This window comes from Carassius auratus, unplaced genomic scaffold (genome assembly GCF_003368295.1).
Source record: "Carassius auratus strain Wakin unplaced genomic scaffold, ASM336829v1 scaf_tig00015585, whole genome shotgun sequence".
In the NCBI taxonomy this organism is placed as follows: Eukaryota; Metazoa; Chordata; class Actinopteri; order Cypriniformes; family Cyprinidae; genus Carassius; species Carassius auratus.
In genome coordinates this window covers 88,464-108,781 of record NW_020524604.1, presented here as the reverse complement: position 1 = coordinate 108,781, position 20,318 = coordinate 88,464, and the positions used below count along the sequence as shown (strand labels likewise).

General features: G+C 38.9%; 1 protein-coding gene across 1 annotated transcript; it reads right to left on the bottom strand.

The window, feature by feature from the left end:
• Window positions 1-14,001: 14,001 nt before the first annotated feature.
• On the bottom strand, window positions 14,002-16,494 carry LOC113074873 (zinc finger BED domain-containing protein 4-like). The gene is made up of 2 exons (XM_026247596.1): window positions 15,725-16,494; window positions 14,002-15,410 (listed from the first exon to the last, which is right to left on the bottom strand). Exons 1-2 carry the CDS (start codon window positions 16,342-16,344, stop codon window positions 14,558-14,560), a joined length of 1,473 nt encoding a protein of 490 aa, XP_026103381.1. The 5' UTR covers window positions 16,345-16,494; the 3' UTR covers window positions 14,002-14,557.
• Between the last annotated feature and the right edge of the window lie 3,824 nt (window positions 16,495-20,318).

Below are 20,318 nucleotides of genomic sequence, written 5' to 3'. Positions count from 1 at the left end.
CTACTGTCATATGCGCAAGCCGTTCTGGAGGCTGACGTAAGACGTAGGCATTGAGCACATGCGTCTGAGATATGAGTGTCTCACAAATATTGTTTACAAGAACAAAGTTTCCTTACTTTAGCAAAGGAAAACCAGTCTCTACTTGGCTTACATTGAAATCCTCCTAATTAGGCTAATGCTTCTAGTTAGTGACCAGCGATTTGTTTTGGTGTCTCTCATCCACGCTTCCATGTTCGTCACTAATCACAAGTGCATGTGTGTCCTACGTCATCTGCCCAGAACCGCTTGAATATGTGACAGTCAGGAGAAGTGAGGAAAAAGTGTTTATACCATTTAAAATATGGATGCTTTTGTTACACAATCACAGATTCCCTACAGGAAGCCTCTATTCATCCCTCGGAGCCATGTGAGGCACTTTTTATTACAGATGCGCATGCTTTATTTGACTAGTTTTGGACTATTGAACAAAAACACCCTCTTACTCCAATTCTAACGATTGGAAGAGCCAGGATAATTATTTATATAAGTTAGATTGGATTAATCTAAAATAAATCAGTCATATACACCTAAAGAGTTCTTGAGAGTGAGTAAAACATGGCTTAATTTTCATTTTTGGGTGAACTAACCCTTTAATATCTTTCTTGTGGTGAACACAAAAGAAAAAAGATATTTTGATGAATGTGGGTAACCAAACAGTAGCTGGTGCACATTTGATAGTAGAAAAAATACTGTTCAACTGTCTGGTAATACACATTATTCAAAATAACATTTATCATGAGATCGGAATATGCTTATGTTTTGTGAACCAATGTTCTGTGTGTGTATCATCGCCTTATTTTAGTGACTTAAAATACATTTTTCACTAACCACAAATAAACTTTGTTTTTTCAAAAACACAAACATGTATTCTACATCCATGCTGCACAGCATATTATTGTTGCACAGATTGTGCCGATTACAGTGTTATCACACTTAAGTTATTAATATGCTTAGTAACTAAAAAAAAAAAACATAAATACACACACACACACGTCTACAAAAAAATTCTCCAGGCTCAAAAATACACAGAAAAAAAGCTTTGTAAGCCTAATGTACCACAAACATTCATTAAAAATTAATGAAGAATAAACACCAACCTGCTTGTTCCTCCTGTTTTATTTCTGTTTCCTTGTGTTTTATTGTGCAGGTTTCTGGTTCCTTGTGTTTTATTTCTGTTTCCTCGTGTTTTATTCTCCAGGTTTCTGGTTCCTCATGTTTTATTTCTGTTTCCTCGTGTTTTGTTCTCCAGGTTTCTGTTTCCTCGTGTTTTATTCTCCAGGTTTCTGGTTCCTCGTGTTTTATTTCTGGTTCCTTGTGTTTTATTCTGCAGGTTTCTGGTTCCTCATGTTTTATTTCTGTTTCCTCGTGTTTTATTGCCCAGGTTTCTGGTTCCTCGTTTTTTATTTCTGTTTCCTCCTGTTTTATTGTGCTGGTTTCTGGTTCCTCGTGTTTTATTTCTGTTTCCTCCTGTTTTATTCTGCTGGTTTCTGGTTCACTCGTGTTCTCTTCTCTCTCTTCTTTCACAAACTCCATCTTCACAGCAGCAGATCTCAGTTCAAATGATAAACTCCTCCAGATATTCCTGCTCGCTTCAAAACTCAGTCACGACTGTGAGGACGAGGATATTACAGGTATTTACTGAACTGATTCAAAATCTGTATTTTTTTTCTCTTAGAAACTTGTCTAACCGTTTGTATTAAGGCAGCACACCGACATAACAACAACAGAGAGCGCGGTGAAACTGAACTTCTTCCTCTGAGGTTTAATTGTGTTTGTCAAACAAACGTGTGTGTTTAGCGCCTCCCGCTGGACTGGAGCGAAGCGACGAGAGGAAGAAAGACCTGCACTGCGTCCGAAATCGTATACTGCGTACTGGGTACTACATTTGAATTTGAATGTTCTACTCGACCGTTAGAACAGTACGTTCTATATAGTATGAATGTGGGTAGTAAGAATGGAACTCGGGCGTACTACATCCTCCATGTTGGTGTCGTCACGTGACGTGCGTCTTCACAACAGCGCGAAAATGTAAAGAGCCCACTCGACTGCGCGAACATCAGCAATTGTTTAATTAATTAATATTAATTATTGTAGTTGTAATTACTGCTTTCATCTGCGTTTTAACGTTGATAGAATCAACAGCTCAGAGGAGGAATAGGTCAGCTGCTCGTAGATCATGCCTTTGTCAACAGCTTATACAATGTTTATAAAATAACGTAAGTATAATCACCTATTTAGCTTGCAAATTTTACCTCAGAATAAGAAGAGATGTCTATGAACACCATGACAGAGGTTGATTTAGATCAACGAATTTAAGTAGTTTATTGTTATGAATAATTAAAAATACACAGCACAAACAAGACAAATGAAAAAATTAATAAACTTGAATTAATGCATATATATATATATATATATATATATATATATATTGAGAGAGAGAGAGAGAGCGCAAGAAAGAGAAAAAAGAGAATGAATACAATATATACATATGATAAATAAATATTACAAATATATACAATATATACATAATATATACAAAATAAATAATATATACATAATATTCAAAAAAAAAAAAAAAAGTAAATACACATTTACAGACTGTGAGCCCTATAACCTACTGCCACCTGAATGCTGCTGTGCCAGTCCTTCGACTATACTTCGAAGATGGATCTGACCATCGCCTCAGCCTCCGGCTTTCACGACAGTCCATCATGTCCATCATCGCTGCTTTAAAGTCAGACTCTGACCATGGCTGGGAAAAGGATATTGAGGTGCTGGTGTTCCTTTACTGGCTGGCTCATGCAGCATCATATCGGGTTGTATCTCTGGCCTTCGACATCCCAAAGGCCACAGTGCATGACATTGTGCACAGAATCAGCAGGGAAGTGGTCAGTATTTTGTATTCCCAACCCTGGACGACCTGGAGGAAGTGGGGGCAGGTTTTTGCTCAGCTGGCTGGGTCTTCAGTCTTCAGGTGTTCCACTCAGTCCAGCTGCAGGCCATCACTGACCACAAGGGGAAGTTCATTGAAATCTTTGTCAGGTATCCTGGGTGTGTGCACGATGCCAGGGTGCTGAAGAACAGCTCATTTACACTGGCCGCCTTTATCCACCTGCAGAAAAATGCATCCTTGGATGAATAAAGACTATTTAAAGACCAGACTGTTTTCCCCTTCCAGTGCACAGCGTCTCCATCACTAAGACTCCTGTCGGCCCTCCTCGCGGCTGCACATGGTAACTTGGGATATCACAGCCCCAGGCTAATCGACAGGGGATCTCGGAGCTGCAGTGGTCCCCAGAGGTGGCACCCACCAACCACTGTCACACTGCCTAAGGCAGTAGCCGCATTTCCACTGTCGGGCCGGTGCGAGCCAGGTTTTAAAGCCGGAGTGGGCTCATAGCCTCGGGCCAGTAGCACTGAGGCCAGAATAGCGTTGGGTTTCCACAGTCAGGGCCAGAAGCTCTGCTGCACGTCACTAAAACACGCACTTTACATCCTCATGAACAACGTCATGCAACCTCATCATTTCACCAACAAAGAGAAGTTATCAGAAAACTAATAAGAAATAAATCACTGGAACATGCGCGATCACACATGCACATGTTTGTTTGCATTCTTTGTTAAATATTCAAACTCAAAAGCATCAATGTTTTAACTATAGAATAAGTGATACATTGATCATAATGATTTAATTTATCAGGACTCAAAATTAATCACACAGAAATACACTTATTTCTATTTTATTTATTTATTTTTAACCCCAGATAGCTGTAGATCGTCTGTTTGAGCTGTTAAATGAAACGTCTTCCCTACCTCTAAATGACATCTATACGACGTATCTTTATCACCCGAAATATGCCGGCATGTCCGTCGAGAACGGGAAGCTGCTATACTTGATTAATTTAAAGGGAAATACTTGAAGAAATAACAATCATTTAAAATCCATATTCTGTGATTTGTTCTTTGTACAAGAACGTATATAGCATGTTTAAAAGCAAACATCACATTATTTTGTAGACATACATTTATTTATTAAATGTATTATATTCCATTGATGTTTTCAAGGAGACACAAACACTTTTTCTTTACTTATGTGCACAGAATTACACTGTGCGCTTTACGTTAACATTAATATTGCTCTAAATGATCAGACAAAAGGTGACATACTTTACTGGAAACAAACGAGAACAAAAGCACAAAAAAGGGTTTTAACCACGTAATCCATCATGCACTTTTAAATCGATTTGTCCAACTATCCCTGTTAATGGAGATAAACGCGTGTAAGATCATTGACTACTTGTAGGTTTTAAGTGTTCAACATTACAAGATTAGTGATTGTACTTAACGATTAAATGTAAACATATTATTATAATTAAGGGCTTCATTAAGTTCATGTAGTTCTTTACCTCCACAGCATATATTAAAAATGTAAAATGTACACCTAGCCATGGCTTACCTCACATATTACATTTAATATTTTATTTAAAAGCACCATTAAAATGGTTTCAGTATCTATTGAGAATGGTTACAAAGACACTCATTTTTAGATATTTAACTCTACAAGAGTCCAAAATTATAAGATGCATTATTTGAATGCTTGGCCAAAGAGGTGCGTTTTTAATCTAGATTTAAACAGAGACAGTGTGTCTGAAACCCGGACATTATCAGGATCTTGTGTTCTGCAGTGAGGACCATCTCCACAAACTTTCCAGATTACCAATGTTTACTTTCTTTGTTTCTATATTTTTAATAATTTCTTTATTTGAGAAAAATACTGAAATAGAATTACAGAATCAGGAAGTTATCATCTAAAGTATATTTATTTTACACTTTTATTGTTAATAAAATTCATTTTCAAATCATTTCAAGTTTCTCAAACATTAAAAAAATAAATAAATATATAATTAAAATAAAAATACACACACGTACACATATACATAAACACAAACACACACACATACATACACATACATAAATATGTATATATATATATATATATATATATATATATATATATATATATATATATATATATATATATATATATATTCGCTTTATATTGGCCATCCTGATATCTTGAGATATTGGCAGTCAAAAAAAAACAAAAAAAAAACATATCAGTCGACCACTAATTACCTGTATTTTATTTTTCAGAATCTTTGCACATCATTTATATACACATCATTTATATCAAACATGATCTTATATAGCTTTAATAAACAAAAATGAATTGTATTTATTAGTAAAATGTTTATCCAAAAATAAAACGTCCTATCACTTACCTTTACTTTTATTATACATATGGCTTACAATAAGAGATGTTAAGAGGCAGAATGATTTGTCATTCAGCTATTTCCTCATAGCTAATCATATGGAGAATAGGAGTTTCTCTCTTATCTCATTTTGTGTGCAAAATATATTTATTTGCATAAATTAATTGTATACTAGTAATACATAATGACTTTCAAAAGCAGAAGTAATTACCTTTGTTTGTTAGAATATGTATATTTTAACTAACTGCAAAAGCTAAATCAATAAATGTCTAACCATGAAATGTGACCGAGTTTGGAGAGCCCTGGCTCAGCACAGTGAAAGTATTTGAAGCTTTGTTTATGAACATGGCGGTGTGGTCATACAATGACTTTAAACCGGACACTACTCTGAGCTGTTCACATTATACAAATGCTCCAGATGTGTAATCAGGTTCACCCTTTTGGAATGGTAAACATGACCCTATTCATCACTGACACAGACAAATCACTTAATATTTTGATAATTGAATTGGTTTTTGCTGTTAAACCTTTTTTTTTTTTTGTAACACATTGCACTTAAAAGTAACAGGCCCGGTCCAACCAACTGTGTTGAAGGTGGAATAATATCCTCTGGACAGATAGTGGGTTTTAAGTGACCAACAATTTCTTTACATGTGTCCAGTTCAATCGACTCAAACTCAGACCAGATGGAAGAACATAATGGAACATCATGTGTATACACTGAGTTAGAAAATTGAGATCTTAAAATTCTGATCTTATCAACAAATAACTTTGCAAAATTTTCACAGAGAGCAGTAGAGGGCTCTAAGATGGGATGCACAGAGGGATTTAAAACAGAGTTAATAGTAGCAAAGAGAACTTGAGGTTTATGGCAATTATTAGAAATAAGTTCAGAAAAATGTTTGCATTTTGCAGACTTTGCAGCTTTCTGAAACACCTTATAGGCATTTTTCAAGATTTCATACGAAACCTGCTGATGGTCCTTTTTCCATTGGCGCTCCGCCTGTCTACATACCCGTCTAAGGGTACGTGTAGTGTCAGTGTGCCAGGGCATTGGTGCAGGCTTGTGACTTTTGTACCTCAAAGGTGCAATAGAATTCATGATATCTGTGCATGTGAAATTAAAAAGATTAAGATGTGCATCAGCATCCAGGTTATGCAGGGTAGAGACAGATTCCAGGCAGTTACGTACATCGTGTTAGGCTGTGGAAAAATCTTCACTAGAGCGTTGGGTAAGACAACGAGTTAAACGTGCCAGCGATGGATTTTTAAGTGTGTGTCCAGTGAGAGGAACAGTAAAAAGTACAGGCATGTGGTCAGAGAAAGATGTGCTGTTGATTTCTATATTCGAAATAGAGAAACCATGGGTTAAAATCAAATCAAGGATGTGTTGGACCAGAAACCCACTGAGTAAAGTCAAAAGACTCAATCATATTTAGAAATTCAGCTGAATATGGTTTGGAAGCACAGCAAACATGAATGTTGAAATCACCCAGCAGTAATATTTTGTCATGTTTGATAACTAGATCACCCATTAGAGCAGCAAGCTCACTTAGAAAGTCCTTATTTTGCTGAGGAGGACGATAAATTAGAGCTATGGCAATGGGACTAATTGTAATAATTGCAACTCAAAACTGTGGTAGGAGCCGGTAGGTAGAGATCGACAGTGAAGAGTGTTTTTAAAAACAGTAGCAAAACCTCCACCGCGGCCAGACAAACGCGGGGAGTTTAAGAAGTGACTCGATATGAGGTTCAAAATTTGAACGTCGGACTAGGGATTTTGTGCAGAACAGGTTCAGGAAATCGACATAAGTTTGAGAGGGTTTGAGAGGCAAAATAGTAATTTAAAATGAAAGTTTTGTTTACCCGAGACCGGGCGTTAATGAGAGCGAACTTCAGCTGCTATTAAACAGATGCTGGCTGTGTTTCTCTGCACAGCGAACGAAGGTTGAGAAGATTAGCTCCACCACGGCCAGGGTGACTGTAAATCCGAGCAGGTACAGAGAGGAATCCGGGTATAATATGGCGCAGCCATCATAGAGGGCCATCCAGTGGCCAGCAGTAAAACTGTGCGCAAACTCAGATCCCCGCCGAAGTTCATTTAGACTATTTAACATGTACTGTGACATTTTATAATTTTTTATTTTGTAACGTATGAGCAGTTCATAAAACTTTATGAACCCTACTGGGAGAAACAGACAAGAAAGCCCAGCTCGCTAGGAATTCTTGAAAGGAAAAAGGAAAGTAAATATATTGTAAATGTATTTAACTGTATCTCCTTTTTATGCTTAGATGTCTTCCCATATCAAATTGGAGTACCTGCAATTTTATTGTGTGTTAATCAAACTTTACATATGTGTAATTTTGCATATTAATGTGACTTCATGTTTCTATCATTTCTATCTGCCATTCTTGGTATCTGTTTAACCATCTTGTTGTGACTGGAAAATTCACATATAGGAAATGTTTGTAAAATGTATTTATTCTGGAATTATCAGCAGGGCTCTCAAGTTTTGAAGACAGGCAAGAGTGACACCCCCCCCCCCCCCCCCGGAAGAAAATATTTGCCACATGACACTGACAATTTAACCAAATTCAAAGTGTTTATTCAATTTCCATTTACAAAATTTGTGTGTGTGTGTTTGAGTGTGAATGTTTGTGTTAGAGAGAGAGAGAGAGAGAGAGAGAGAGAGAGAGAGAGAGAGATTATGACTGGTGTTGTTTGTTGTAAGTGTTTGTTGCCTTTTTGGACTCCTTTATCATTTGTGGTGTTGGCCCAGCCATTTTCAGGGTCATGATTGAGGACAATGTCCCATCCAGAGACAAACTGTTTTGTATTGAGGTTTTGTTCAAACCAACCATCGAAAATACCCTCAATCTACAAAGTATAGGGCATCTTCAACCCCACACTCAGCTCTTAGCTGCACATCAATAAATCTGGCATGCTTCAGGAGAGCATCTTTCAACGGAAGTTTATCCATAGCATACTCCACAGCTCCGACCAAAAATGCCAGTGCTGCCTGCTGGAATTGTTGAGCCTTCTGTGATGTGACCTCTCCAGCCTCAAGGAGCGGGTTTAGCGTAGCTCTGGTGGTGAAACCCACATCGAGTTTTTCTCCTATCAGTGAGACAGAAGACATAGAGAAAGCTAGTCAAATACAGGCTTCTTATAAGATATCTCTGGGTTATACAAGTTTCAAGTTTATTGTCATATACACATAAATAACATTTATCAGTCATGAAATTTGTTGTGCTCCAAGTAATCTCAACTATACAGAATTTTTTTTTTTAAATGGAAAGTAGATAAATAGAAGAGGTAAAATAAAAAAGGATTAATTTAGGTTGAAGGATTAATTCTAAAAAGTGACAAGTGTGCCATTTAGGAGAGTGAAGATGGTTGAGTAAAGTTAAGTATTCTGATGTCTTGAGGATAGAAGCTGTCTCTAAATCTACTAGAGCTGTTTTTGATGCTCTTATATCTTCTACCAAATGGCAGAGGGGTGAATATATTGTTATTGGGATACAATACTTTTTAAAATTTTGTATCCATATTCCATCATCAGAAAGACCACTCAATCCATAGAAAAGGTGTATTTGTTGAAAAGGTGTATTTGTCAGACACTCATGAAAAACTGATGCTAATTATCTGGGAAACATTCTCTAACAGCAGTCAAGTTGTCATTGTTTGTGTCAAACAAGTTGTGAATTTGTTGTAACAGGAGATCATTACTTACTTTGTGCTCAAAGTGATGCTCGGAGCTCCAGTGGTTTCCTCGAGGAAGATGGTGAACAATTCCAGGATGCTTTTTTTTTTCATTGGTTGTTGTGTTAAATCTTACCCAGATACAATAGTGCTATTTTCTGATTGGCTATTGTGTAGCCTATTTCTTTTTTTTGATTGGCTGATAAGTGACAGGCTCGATTAAGAACGCACTTGATTCCTGCCGGTTCCCATAGTGAGAGCGGCGCGACCAGATAACTTTTGGGCGCTGCGGCATATTAAATATATTATAAATAGTTTTTCTGCGTGAGAAATACAATGTGTTGCGGGGCGTGACAAAAGACCGAAATGAGTGACTGTCACGCTCAATGCGTGACACTTGAGAGCCCTGTATCAGTTTGCTGCAATATAACTGCTGAATTGTGACAACACCATGAGTTACACGAGTGGGTGTTTCCCCAGAGACAAAGGAACTTTTTCCCGCTTCAGATCGCGAATGTTCATTGGTTGTTCGCGCAAACAGAGGCGTGAACCAGTCAATCCATTACTGACCCAGGAAGTTCTCATCCCTTTTTCTTCGCACTTCGTCCAGTACTTGGTCTCAGCACTGCGTCTGAGAGAACAGCCTGTTCTCATGGCTCCTTACTGAGCTTTCATCTCTGTTTTTCCTTTTCTTTTCTGTGCTAAGTTTATTCTCATATTCGCCTGTCCTCACGAGGGAGATGAACTCTGAATCATTTCGTTCGGTGAACCTTTCAAACTTAGCACAAGTCCACAGCAGCCCGAAAGACACGAGAGAAGACGCCCAGCTCCAAAAGAATGACACACACACGCTCGTCTTTAACATCCACAAAGAGACCCACTGCAAGTATTATTTTCTATAGAGATTTAAATGCTGCTTAAAGGTTGTCTATAACCTTTTCAAGGTGATCTGATTCCTTGTCGTCTTTCAAAAGGTTACTGTCTGTGATTTTGCCATACTGAGCGATTATTCTGTGATCGTGACTATTTCTCTATCATTCTCTCTCTCTCTCTCTCTCTCTCTCTCTCTCATTCTCTCTCTCTCTCTCTCTCTCTCTGCTGCATCCGTTATGTCTTGTATTTTTTTTACACTTTGTAATGTTATACACTAGTTTACTCTTTGTGAATTGTAGTTTGATGTATTATTAGTTCAATTATTAAAATCCAATATATATTCATGATTGCTTCCGTCTAAAATGCTCACATCACGGAGTCAATGAAATGTTTGATCTTAGCTACACAGCTTATTTGTTGCTTTTCAGTAACCTAAATTTTATAAGGACAGGAGAATAGTTTCACGGCCAGAATCAATTTTTCCTGAAATTATAAGAAGTGATAACTTTATTGAAAGATGATAAGTTAATCTTACGGCCGTTTGCTGGACAAACCAATGTTTGATTTGCATTAATTCCCAGAATTTAACTTGAAGAAACCTGTAAGAACCCTGTTTATGAATTAGTAATATGTTATCATGTTGAAAATAAGTGTTAATTTTTTAAGAAAATAAGGGAAAAAATAATTATATGGTACGTTGCTGAGTCCTCTCCTGTCAAGTCTCTCTCTCTCTCAACCTCTTAATTCTGTGCTCAACTCTTGACACACGCTCGCTCAACTTACAGCAGCGTTACCAGTGTGCCACAAAATCAACCAATCAGAAAATTAAAGGTCAATTGTGATTGGCTGTTGGTCTTCAATCAAACCGCTAGTAGAACCAAAGCCTGTCTGGTAGAACTATCTACAGCATCCCGGAAGCTTACTGAAAAAAAATCTAAAAAAATAACTGACTACAGCGAGACTAATGGATTAAAACACATTTTTTGGTAAGTTTTTTTTTTTCATTATTAACTTAAAAGTGCCTTTATAGTTTTGTGTGCTATAATGCTGTTGTGCTGTTTAACTTACAATATTATATCTCCTATTGTGACTAAAGTTAGTTTGACTTATCCTTTTCAAGCTTTCTAACGCTAGCACAGTCACAGACAATGTCATCAGAACAGCAACACCTAAATGTCCCACCACAGCCACATGTGAGTACTTTGTAATATTCCGGTTACAAAGTTACTGTGTTTATTACCTTTATTTTGTTTGTCTGCATTTTTAGCTTGCAAACTACATTTCGTTGCTTACGTTAACTAATTTATATAAAAAAGCAGTAAGCTAACTCCCCTTTCACACCGCAAGCGTGAGCAGTGCGCGAGTATCGCGTCGGCGCAACTACATCGTCACTGCAGAAGCAGACTCTCGAGAGTATTCACACTGGAAGCGTATAAGTACAGCATCACAGCAGCGGCTGCAAAGCATGTTCGGCAGACAGTATAACCATTTCAAACAATGGGTATAATTCTTTCAACATTTGTTTTTATAACAATACACCATACTTTCACCCAAAACGATTAATTCAAAAGTTTAAATGGGAAAATACATATTTGTTACATTTAATTTTCTTTTCTGGCATAATTGTTAAAACACTAGACATTGGCATTGTTGTTAAAACTCTTGACATGCTTATTCTGTGCATTTTGAGCACGTTTTGTGTTAAATCACATTTATTTTGTCCATCAAAAGTGTGCTTTCACTTTAATTGAGCGTGAGCAGCACAGGCACAGCAAAAATAGACCAGACGCCGAAACCCCCGCTGCACTGCTGTTCACGCGACGCTCCTGCTTGACACTCTCGCGCTGCTCATGGTCTCGGTGTGAATGCACTCATTGATTAACATGGACGCCGAAAAAAATACGTTATTTAAACGTTATTTAAACTTACACCATTTCCCAGAATGCACGTTGCTGCCAGACATTTCAGATGTTAAATTGAAATTGGACTTGAGGCTTGGGGAGGATGTATGGGAGTTACGCAATCAGGATGCAAAGTACATGTATTCCATTACAGGAGCAGGAATAGATATGTCAATAGTTACATTTAGTAACATTTTGGATTATAAGCAGAATTAAAATAGTAATTCATTTTAACCTGTTACCCAGCACCCCCCATTATGGGACTCACAGCTGAAAGCGCTCTACCTAAATTATAATTGTAACAGTTTCCTACTTCAGCGTGTTAAAAAACATAATTTTGGTGTCTTTAGAAAGAAGACCCTTTGGGCTTTACTTTTTATCAACCAGATTTAATAATGCTCAAAAATAGTAAAAGTTATAGACATTGAAGTGCCTTGAATTTTTTTTACCACACTTAAATTGTTTTTTTTTTTATTTGATATAAAAATACCTTAAATGAGTCCTGGAGCAATGTAGAAAAGTAATGGGTTGAAAGCCACATGTCTCATGAGTTTCTATTTCAAATCTGAATAAAATATCATGAAAAATGAGACTCTTGCAAATATTTTTATGTGACTATGTCTACACCCCCCAAATATATAAAAAAAGATATATTTATAGCCTTTGTGGGATTACAAATTTAGAAAATGTTAAATCTAGGTTCCAATATAATAGCAGACTTTTTGGGGTAATAAAGTTGACACCCAAGAAGCTCAAATCAGGAGAATCAAGTGTCTGAGACATTAACCTTTTGTCTTTGTGTTCTTCCTTGAAGCTCAAGGCACAGCTGTGCCTTTTGTCTCTATGATAATGTGAAGGTATCCGTGATACTGTCAGGCACCTCTGTATTTAAATGACACTGTTATGCTGATAAGATCAAGGCTGGGAAGATGCCAGTGTCTGGTATCTTCCTGATTGCATTTGCATGCTTTGTTAAAATGGTCTCCACCTCTACTGTATGGATCCCTCCCACTTGAATGTATATAATCTACAATGTCTTAAGGACAATTTAGACCTCTTGATGACTGCAGCGCCACGCAGAGCGTTCTCAATAAAGAATCCTGCTGAAGATTACCCAAGAGTCTCCTGGTCTTCGTTTCTGAGTTCCCAACACCTTCAATAGTATTGAAGGCTTCTACAAACTATTTAGTCAGTAAACATACCACTGCATAGTTTTTTTCAATTATAAAACACTAGACAGAAACATCATATAAGTGATTTGAGCACTAGGAAAAAAAAATACATTAAGAATAATTTGAGTGAGAAAAATAAGAATAATGAGATGAATAAAAAAAGATTTAACTTTGTTTGCCAATTAAAAATGCAGCAATTATAATGAATTACGATGCAAATAAGTGCTTATGGCCACTTATACAGATGAAAATACCACAAATGCACCATAAAGTAAATAATACACTCTCTCTATTCATATAGATGCGTTCACTTTGATCACCGTGATCATGCAGTAATAGCGAGCTGATTTGGGCTGATTTGCACTCAAACAGATGGTATTTATGCAGATACATTCACATTCAACATAAAACACACTCTCACATATACTCTCTAGTGTTGTTTTTGGCGGCCTGTTTTAATTTTAGTTTTAGTCTAGTCTTTGTGTCAAGCTGTCATTTTAGTTTTTATTAGTTTTAGTCACGTTTATACTCTTTTTAGTCTAGTCTAATTTTAGTCGACTAAAAGTCTGAGCATTTTAGTCTTATTTTAGTCAGAATTATCCATGACTATTTTCGTCTAGTTTTAGTCGACGCAAACTGATGACATTTTTAGTCAAGTTTTAGTCAATGAAAATTTTATTTTAGCCTCTTTTTGGTAATGCAATTCTATTTAACCCAGTCAATATAGTGTAAGTAAGTACCTAGTAGTATAGACCAAAATATAAACCAAAATTTTCTTTTAGCCAAACCCATTTTAAACGAGGTTTTCTTATTATATTATTGTTACGTTTTAGACTCAAGAATACATCCATTCCAGACGCTCTGATTTGAATTTACAACATATTTATTTTACCAACAAACATAGAAGTACACACACATAAAATTTACATAAAATAGCATCACATGACAATGCAAGAAAAAAAGAATACATTCAAGTTTAACATAAAGAGAATCAAGGTGCTTGAATGCTCGAGCTACAATAACATACCAGAAAGTGCAAATGTGTAAAAAAAAATGTAAAAAACTAAAAAATGTGTGTGTCTGTTACTTGTATTGTAAACTGAAGTCAGATTTTGCACTACGAAAATCTACTATAACACTACAAATGGTTTGGACCTTTGAGATGGATAGGAAGCACTGGCTGCATAGAAAAGAACAGAACAGAAAAGAACAAACAAGAAACAAATAACCAGCAGTCTCAACAGAAACTGTGTGTGTGCATGTGTGTGTGCATGTGTACAGTATGCATGCTTCTTGCATGTCTGTTCAGGCCAGACATTAACTACTACTTAGGCTTGTTTACTTTGAGGAAAGTGCTTCTTTCCAAAATGATCCTAGCCCTGTTCCTGCGACCACAAGAGAGGTAACCAGTTACACTGAAGACCCTCTCTGTAAATGCCTGAGAGGCTGGCATCGCCAGGAGGTCCAAGGCCAGAGGTTTCAGTGTTGGAAATGCAGTGGAACAATACCGAGTTAACCAATACTCAATGCCGGATTCCTCAACCTCAGCACTGGTAGCAGCAGTCTTGTGCGACTCGGACAGCCCTTCTTTATATTTTAAAATCTCCTGCCTAATGTTTGTTGTCTTGGCTTTCTTGGGCCTCGATGGACGATTAGCACTGAAGAATTAAATCTACACCGTTTTGCAGGGGTTGACTCTGGAGCCCCTGTACCCTCATTTGCGACTTGCTCATCATCAGTACACTGCTCTTCACGTACTTGCACTCTTTGTGGCACAAGATGAGCAATGTAGTCCTCTGCCTTTCTGACAAGATTCTGTACTTCGTTGTCATCATTTTCCAGAAGGGTTTCAGCTACACAAGGGTCCACAAAGCATGCTGCTGCAGGAAGTGGTGAGAAGTTGTCAGCCGTTATGTCAAGAAACACACTAAAGCGCCTATCCATGCTGGACAGCATCTTCTGAGCCAGAGTAGCTGCATCTTTGTAGGTTCTCCCATGTGCAAGCGAGAACTCCGACAGGTGGTTTTTGAGATCCAGGAGTGCTGGCACAACAAGGGAAAGTGATTGAGTGTCACTTTCAAGTGACTTAGTGTGCTCCGCAAATGGCAGAAGAAGGTCTCTCAGCATCCCGATCTTTTGCCACTCACTGGGCTGCAGGCTGTCCCAGCCCATGGACTCAGCCACAGCTGTGAGGTGCTCCTTGACTTCAAGACAGCGCAAAATCATAGCAAAGCAACTTGACCACCTGGTGGGACAGTCTTTTACCAGAACTAGAGCACACTTCTGCAGCAGCCGCTCTGTGGCGACAGATGACTTCCTAAATTTGTTCACCAAGTGCCTCACTTTATCCAACAGCCTTTGGATTGGGGGTTCCTTCTGGACCATATTAACTACAAGCTGTAAAGTTTGAACCACGCATGGGGTCCTCTCTCTGGCTCCGTAGTCGTATCTACATGAAAAAAACAAATGCACATATTTAACCATTTTAGCCCTTACATTATTGAACCAAATGAAATAGTTTTAGTAGTTAACTTCTTATGAACATATTTAGTCTATGACTATGAAATGAAATTATGACCAGTTTCATAAATGCTGAATGAATTAATAGCATAATTTTTAATCTTTTAACTTTCTATGGAATTATTTTTTGATTTATAAATAACAAGTTACATAAATGTTGAATTAATTATATTGTATATAGTATTATTTATGTTTCTTGCTGTCCCCTTTAATAGCATATTTTTATACACAGACTTACGTTACCTGTCATCGTCCCCTTCCTGTAGCTCATAGTCATCGCCGTGCTCTGCCTCTGAGTCCTCTTCAGAAGTTGTGGCAACTTCTGCATGTGTGTGGAACGAAGCCACCATATTGCTGCCATTGTCAGTAATCGTTGTGAGGACCTTCTCTCTGGGGATCCCCCATTCTTCCATTGACTCCTCCATAAGTGTACTAATCGAAACTGCGGTGTGAGGGTGAACCATCTCCTTCAGGTTCAGGAGTTTGTGTTCAGCCTTGTTGTCCTCAGGGTTGAAGTAACAGGCACTGACTCCCAGGAAGGATGCTGTAAGCCCCTTTTTAGTCCAAATATCCAACCCTGTAGTTATTCTGCGTGCTGTGGCCAAGTTTTGTTTGACCTTTTCTTTCTCCTCTTTGTACATTTTGTCAATCAAGTTTAAAATTTTATGTCTTGTTGGCACTTTGAACTTTTTGTCCATTTTTGCCATCATGGCGATGAACTCCTCATCTCCAACAATTATTGCTGGGAGTCCTGTGCGGCCTATCCACTTTGCAATCCCCTCCTCTTTGGTCCGTTGCTCTGGGGAGTTGTCGTTGTACCTCCTTGTGGCAAAGAAATCCTGAGCACTAGTTGGCTTGTCCATCTTCTTGGGTGGGACTTGCTTCACTGGTGCTATTTCTGGAATCTAGCACAGGATCAGATACAATGTCAGGACAGATGCAGCCTCTGGAAAACGGTTGTAAATATTAAGTAGCATAAATCCTTGCTATGATTTTTACTATAGTAAATCAACCACTGAACCACTGTAAAGTTTCACGAGTTCACATCTACGTATATTAATACCGTAAGTTTATGCGTATTTGGCGTGCTGTCCGGGTGGAGGGCTCCGAGCTCGGGATGTGGCCCGAACCCAGAGTACTCCCCCCGGTTGTGGTAAGAGTAGATGGATCTATAAGTGAGGAGAAATGGGGTGGAGGAGGGATGCTGAAAACCGTCGATGAACAGAGATAGGTTCTGCTGTTATTTATACCTTGTCAAGAGTTGATTACTGATTGGTCTCCACTTGTGTTAATCAGGTTAATGAACTGCGACTGTTCCTCCCGAACTTTGTTATAAAACAGCATATAGTAAACCACAACCACTGACTTGACTGCCCATAAAAGAAAAAAAAGTCTACATAATCAAAACAAAAGTCATCTAAGCAGTCTCGACAGGCATGTTAAAGGGATAGTTCACTTCAAAATGAAAATGTCATCATATACTGAATTTCTTTCTTCAGCTGAACACAAAGGAATAATTTTTTTTAAGAATGTCAGTAACCAAACACAAACAGTTGACTGGACCCATTGACTTTCATAGTAGGAAAAAAAATACTATTTGGTTACTGACATTCTTCAAAATATCTTCCTTTGTGTTCAGCAGAAGAAAGAAATTCATACAGGTTTGCAACAACTTGAGGGTGAGTATATGATGACAGAATTTTCATTTTAAAGTGAACTATCCCTTTAATGCCTATACCATTTGTTTAAATGTATATTTTGGTCTAGAATACGGTATTCAAACTTTCAAAGTCATGTTGTTGATGCCAAATTCAGTTCAGAGTGATTGCTATGTGAATTTAAAAAAAACTAGCTAAAGTATTTGGCCAACAAGGGATGTCAGTCAGTCATGTAGGAACAAAGAACCCACTTTACACTCTCTCACATAAACACACACACACACACACACACACACTCACAAACAAATACACACACACACACGCTAGTCACACACGTTTGTCACACACGTTTGTCTTGTTTTCAGCTCCAGTGGCTAATGTCTAAAGCTAACGTTAAAATGAGACCCATTAACCACAGCCTCATGAGTTGGCTTGGCATGAGCTTTCTAATATAGAAAGTAACGTTATGTTAATGTCTTTTGACTTACCTCAATTTCATTATGGAATGCCTTGAGATGTCTCTTAAGGTTTGTGGTGTTTTTTCCTGTGATTTTGTGGCCGCATTTCTCCCCATCTTTTTTCACAACACATTCAGTTTTCTTTTCCATTTCTATGTAACGAAAGTTTTTCCAAATGTCGTTTCTTCTTTTTCTTCCAAAGATGAACCCTGGCTGGCCGGCCATCGGACCCTTTCTCTCTGTCAGGCTAATAGACTTAACTTTGCTGTCGTTTACATACACTAAACATGACACTCACCGCAGTCTAAATATCTAAATAATGCTGCGAGTGAGGCTTGAGGAAGTGACGTCGCCTGCGTCTGTGCAGTGCAACCTGATGCAGCCTCCCGAAAGGGAGACACAGCAGGAAACAGAAATTACTGCAAAAATACACTAAACGAGACGAAATAAGGTTATAACATTTCGTCTTGTCTCGTTTTGGTCAACGAAAATGAAGAGACATTTTAGCATTGTTTTTATTTTGTAAACCACATTTAGTCTCGTTTTTATTCGTCAACGATAATGCATTATACATTTAATTATAGTTATCGTCACATGATCAGCATTTACGTTGCGTCTCCGCTCGTTTTCGTCACGTGATAAAGGTTCATTGACGACGATATTTAGTCATAATTTTCGTGGACGAAAGCAACACTAATACTCTCACATATAAAAACAGCTGAAAAATAAAACAAAGAAAGAAAAAGGCGATCGCTATAAGTTCCGCCTCCATCAGCTGACACGTGCGTCAGAGTGCATTACGAGGGAGCGGCAAATTCAAATATCTATCTTTCGCCTATCTTTCATTCATTCTTTTTTCCGGTGGATTGCCTCATTCTGTTTGTGACACTGTACGCTGCAAAACGATGGTGTTTTTTTACTACCAAGACGCAGTCTCGGACCGTGAGTTATTCCATAACGGACACAAACAGTTCTGTCGCTGAAGAGCTGAAACGTAAACAAAGGAATAATGATCCATATTACAATGTGTCACGCTGTCTAGTCTCCGTTTCCCTGGGTGTCCACTAGTGGGCTCAATTCCCCTTAAGCACTTCCCCGTAGGCACTAGAATTCCACTAGTCTTGTCCCTTCATCACAGTAATTGCACTCCTGCTAATTGCACCAGGTGCTTTCACTTAATTGTCATTACCCCCCCTATATTTACCAGTCCATTCCTGTTGTCTGTATGGAGTCTTTTCCTTTGGTATGCCAGTCTTCTCGTCCTCCGAGACACCTCGTTTTCCGAGTTCCCATTCCATTTCCTTTTCTGTTCCTTCCTTTGTTTGTTTGTTTTTGGACTGCTTTCTGGTTTTGACCCTTGCTTGTTTTCATTACGTTTTGGATTACCCCTATGATAAATCATACCTGCATTTGGATCTATCTCTCTCCCTGTGTTTCACTGGATTGCGACCGTCACAGAAGACCTCCATCACTAAAGATCCAGCGGTATGTCGTTTAATGTTTCCCGTTCCTCAGCCAGTATGGTGGAGTGGAGAATTAAATATTTAAAATCGACTACCCTCCGCCAAGAGGGCAATGATGTGGGTGCCAAGACACAGGTGTTCTGGTCCCTGGCCGAGGGCATGGGATATAATGATGCGGCCCTAATGGACTATTTTTATAGCGGGCTGGATTACCCAGTTCCTCAAAAGGAGATGGCTCAGCTGGACACATATGGGTTCTTGGAATTCGTGTGTTACTTACAGCATCGGCTTTTGTGGGATGTACCAGCCACTCCTGTCTCTTCCGGTGTGATGGCCGCCAGCCCAGCCCCACTGCACAAGAAGTCTGCCAGCCCAGCGTCACAGCACAAGGTGGTCTTCAGTCCAGCACCACTGCCCAAGATGGCCGCCAGCCCTGCGCCACAGCACAAGGTGGTCACCAGCCTAGCGCCACTATGCAGGATGGCCGCCAGCCCAGTGCCACAGCACAAGATAGCCGCCAGCCCAGCATCACAACGCAAGATGGCCGCCAGCCCAACCTTACTGCCCAAGATGGCCGCCGTTGACCCTCCAGAGTCGAGTCAGGTTCCCGTGGACCCTCCAGAGTTGAGTCATGTTCCCGTGGACCCTCCAGAGTCGAGTCAGGTTCCCGTTGACCCTCCAGAGTCGAGTCAGGTTCCCGTTGACCCTCCAGAGTCGAGTCAGGTTCCCGTTGACCCTCCAGAGTCGAGTAAGGTCCCCGTTGACCCTCCAGAGTCGAGCAAGGTCCCCGTTGACCCTCCAGAGTCGAGTCAGGTCCCCGTTGACCCTCCAGAGTCGAGTAAGGTCCCCGTTGACCCTCCAGAGTCGAGTCAGGTTCCTGTTGACCCTCCAGAGTTGAGTCATGGGATTACCAGAGTCTCTCCACGTCTCTGTGGAACTACCAGAGCTGTTATTATCATTATGGTCTTGTGAAAATAATAATATGGGCTGCAAGAAAATTATGAATACAAAGAGTAGTGCTGCTGAGTGCAGGCATGTTTCAGCCGAGTAACACCATTCTTCAGTCAAAACACAGACCGAATTCTGTTCAGCTGGAGGGGGTTGGGGTTTTGGGTAGTTATGCATAGCTTGTGGGGGTCGAGATAAAGGTGTGAATTGCTCTTTCATATGGACATTGTCTTATGAGGCTTTCACTTGCTGAACTGGTTTATGTAGGACTGTTGTTTTGGTTATATTCACAGTGCTGGCTCTCTCCGAC

Bases quoted from the DNA above. Each gene is read 5' to 3' on its own strand.
- LOC113074873 (XM_026247596.1), bottom strand. From the start codon at position 16,344: ATGGACAAGCCAACTAGTGCTCAGGATTTCTTTGCCACAAGGAGGTAC. The intron at 15,411-15,724 runs GTAACGTAAGTC...TTTTTCATGTAG, and splicing joins CAGGAAGGGGACGATGACAG to ATACGACTACGGAGCCAGAG.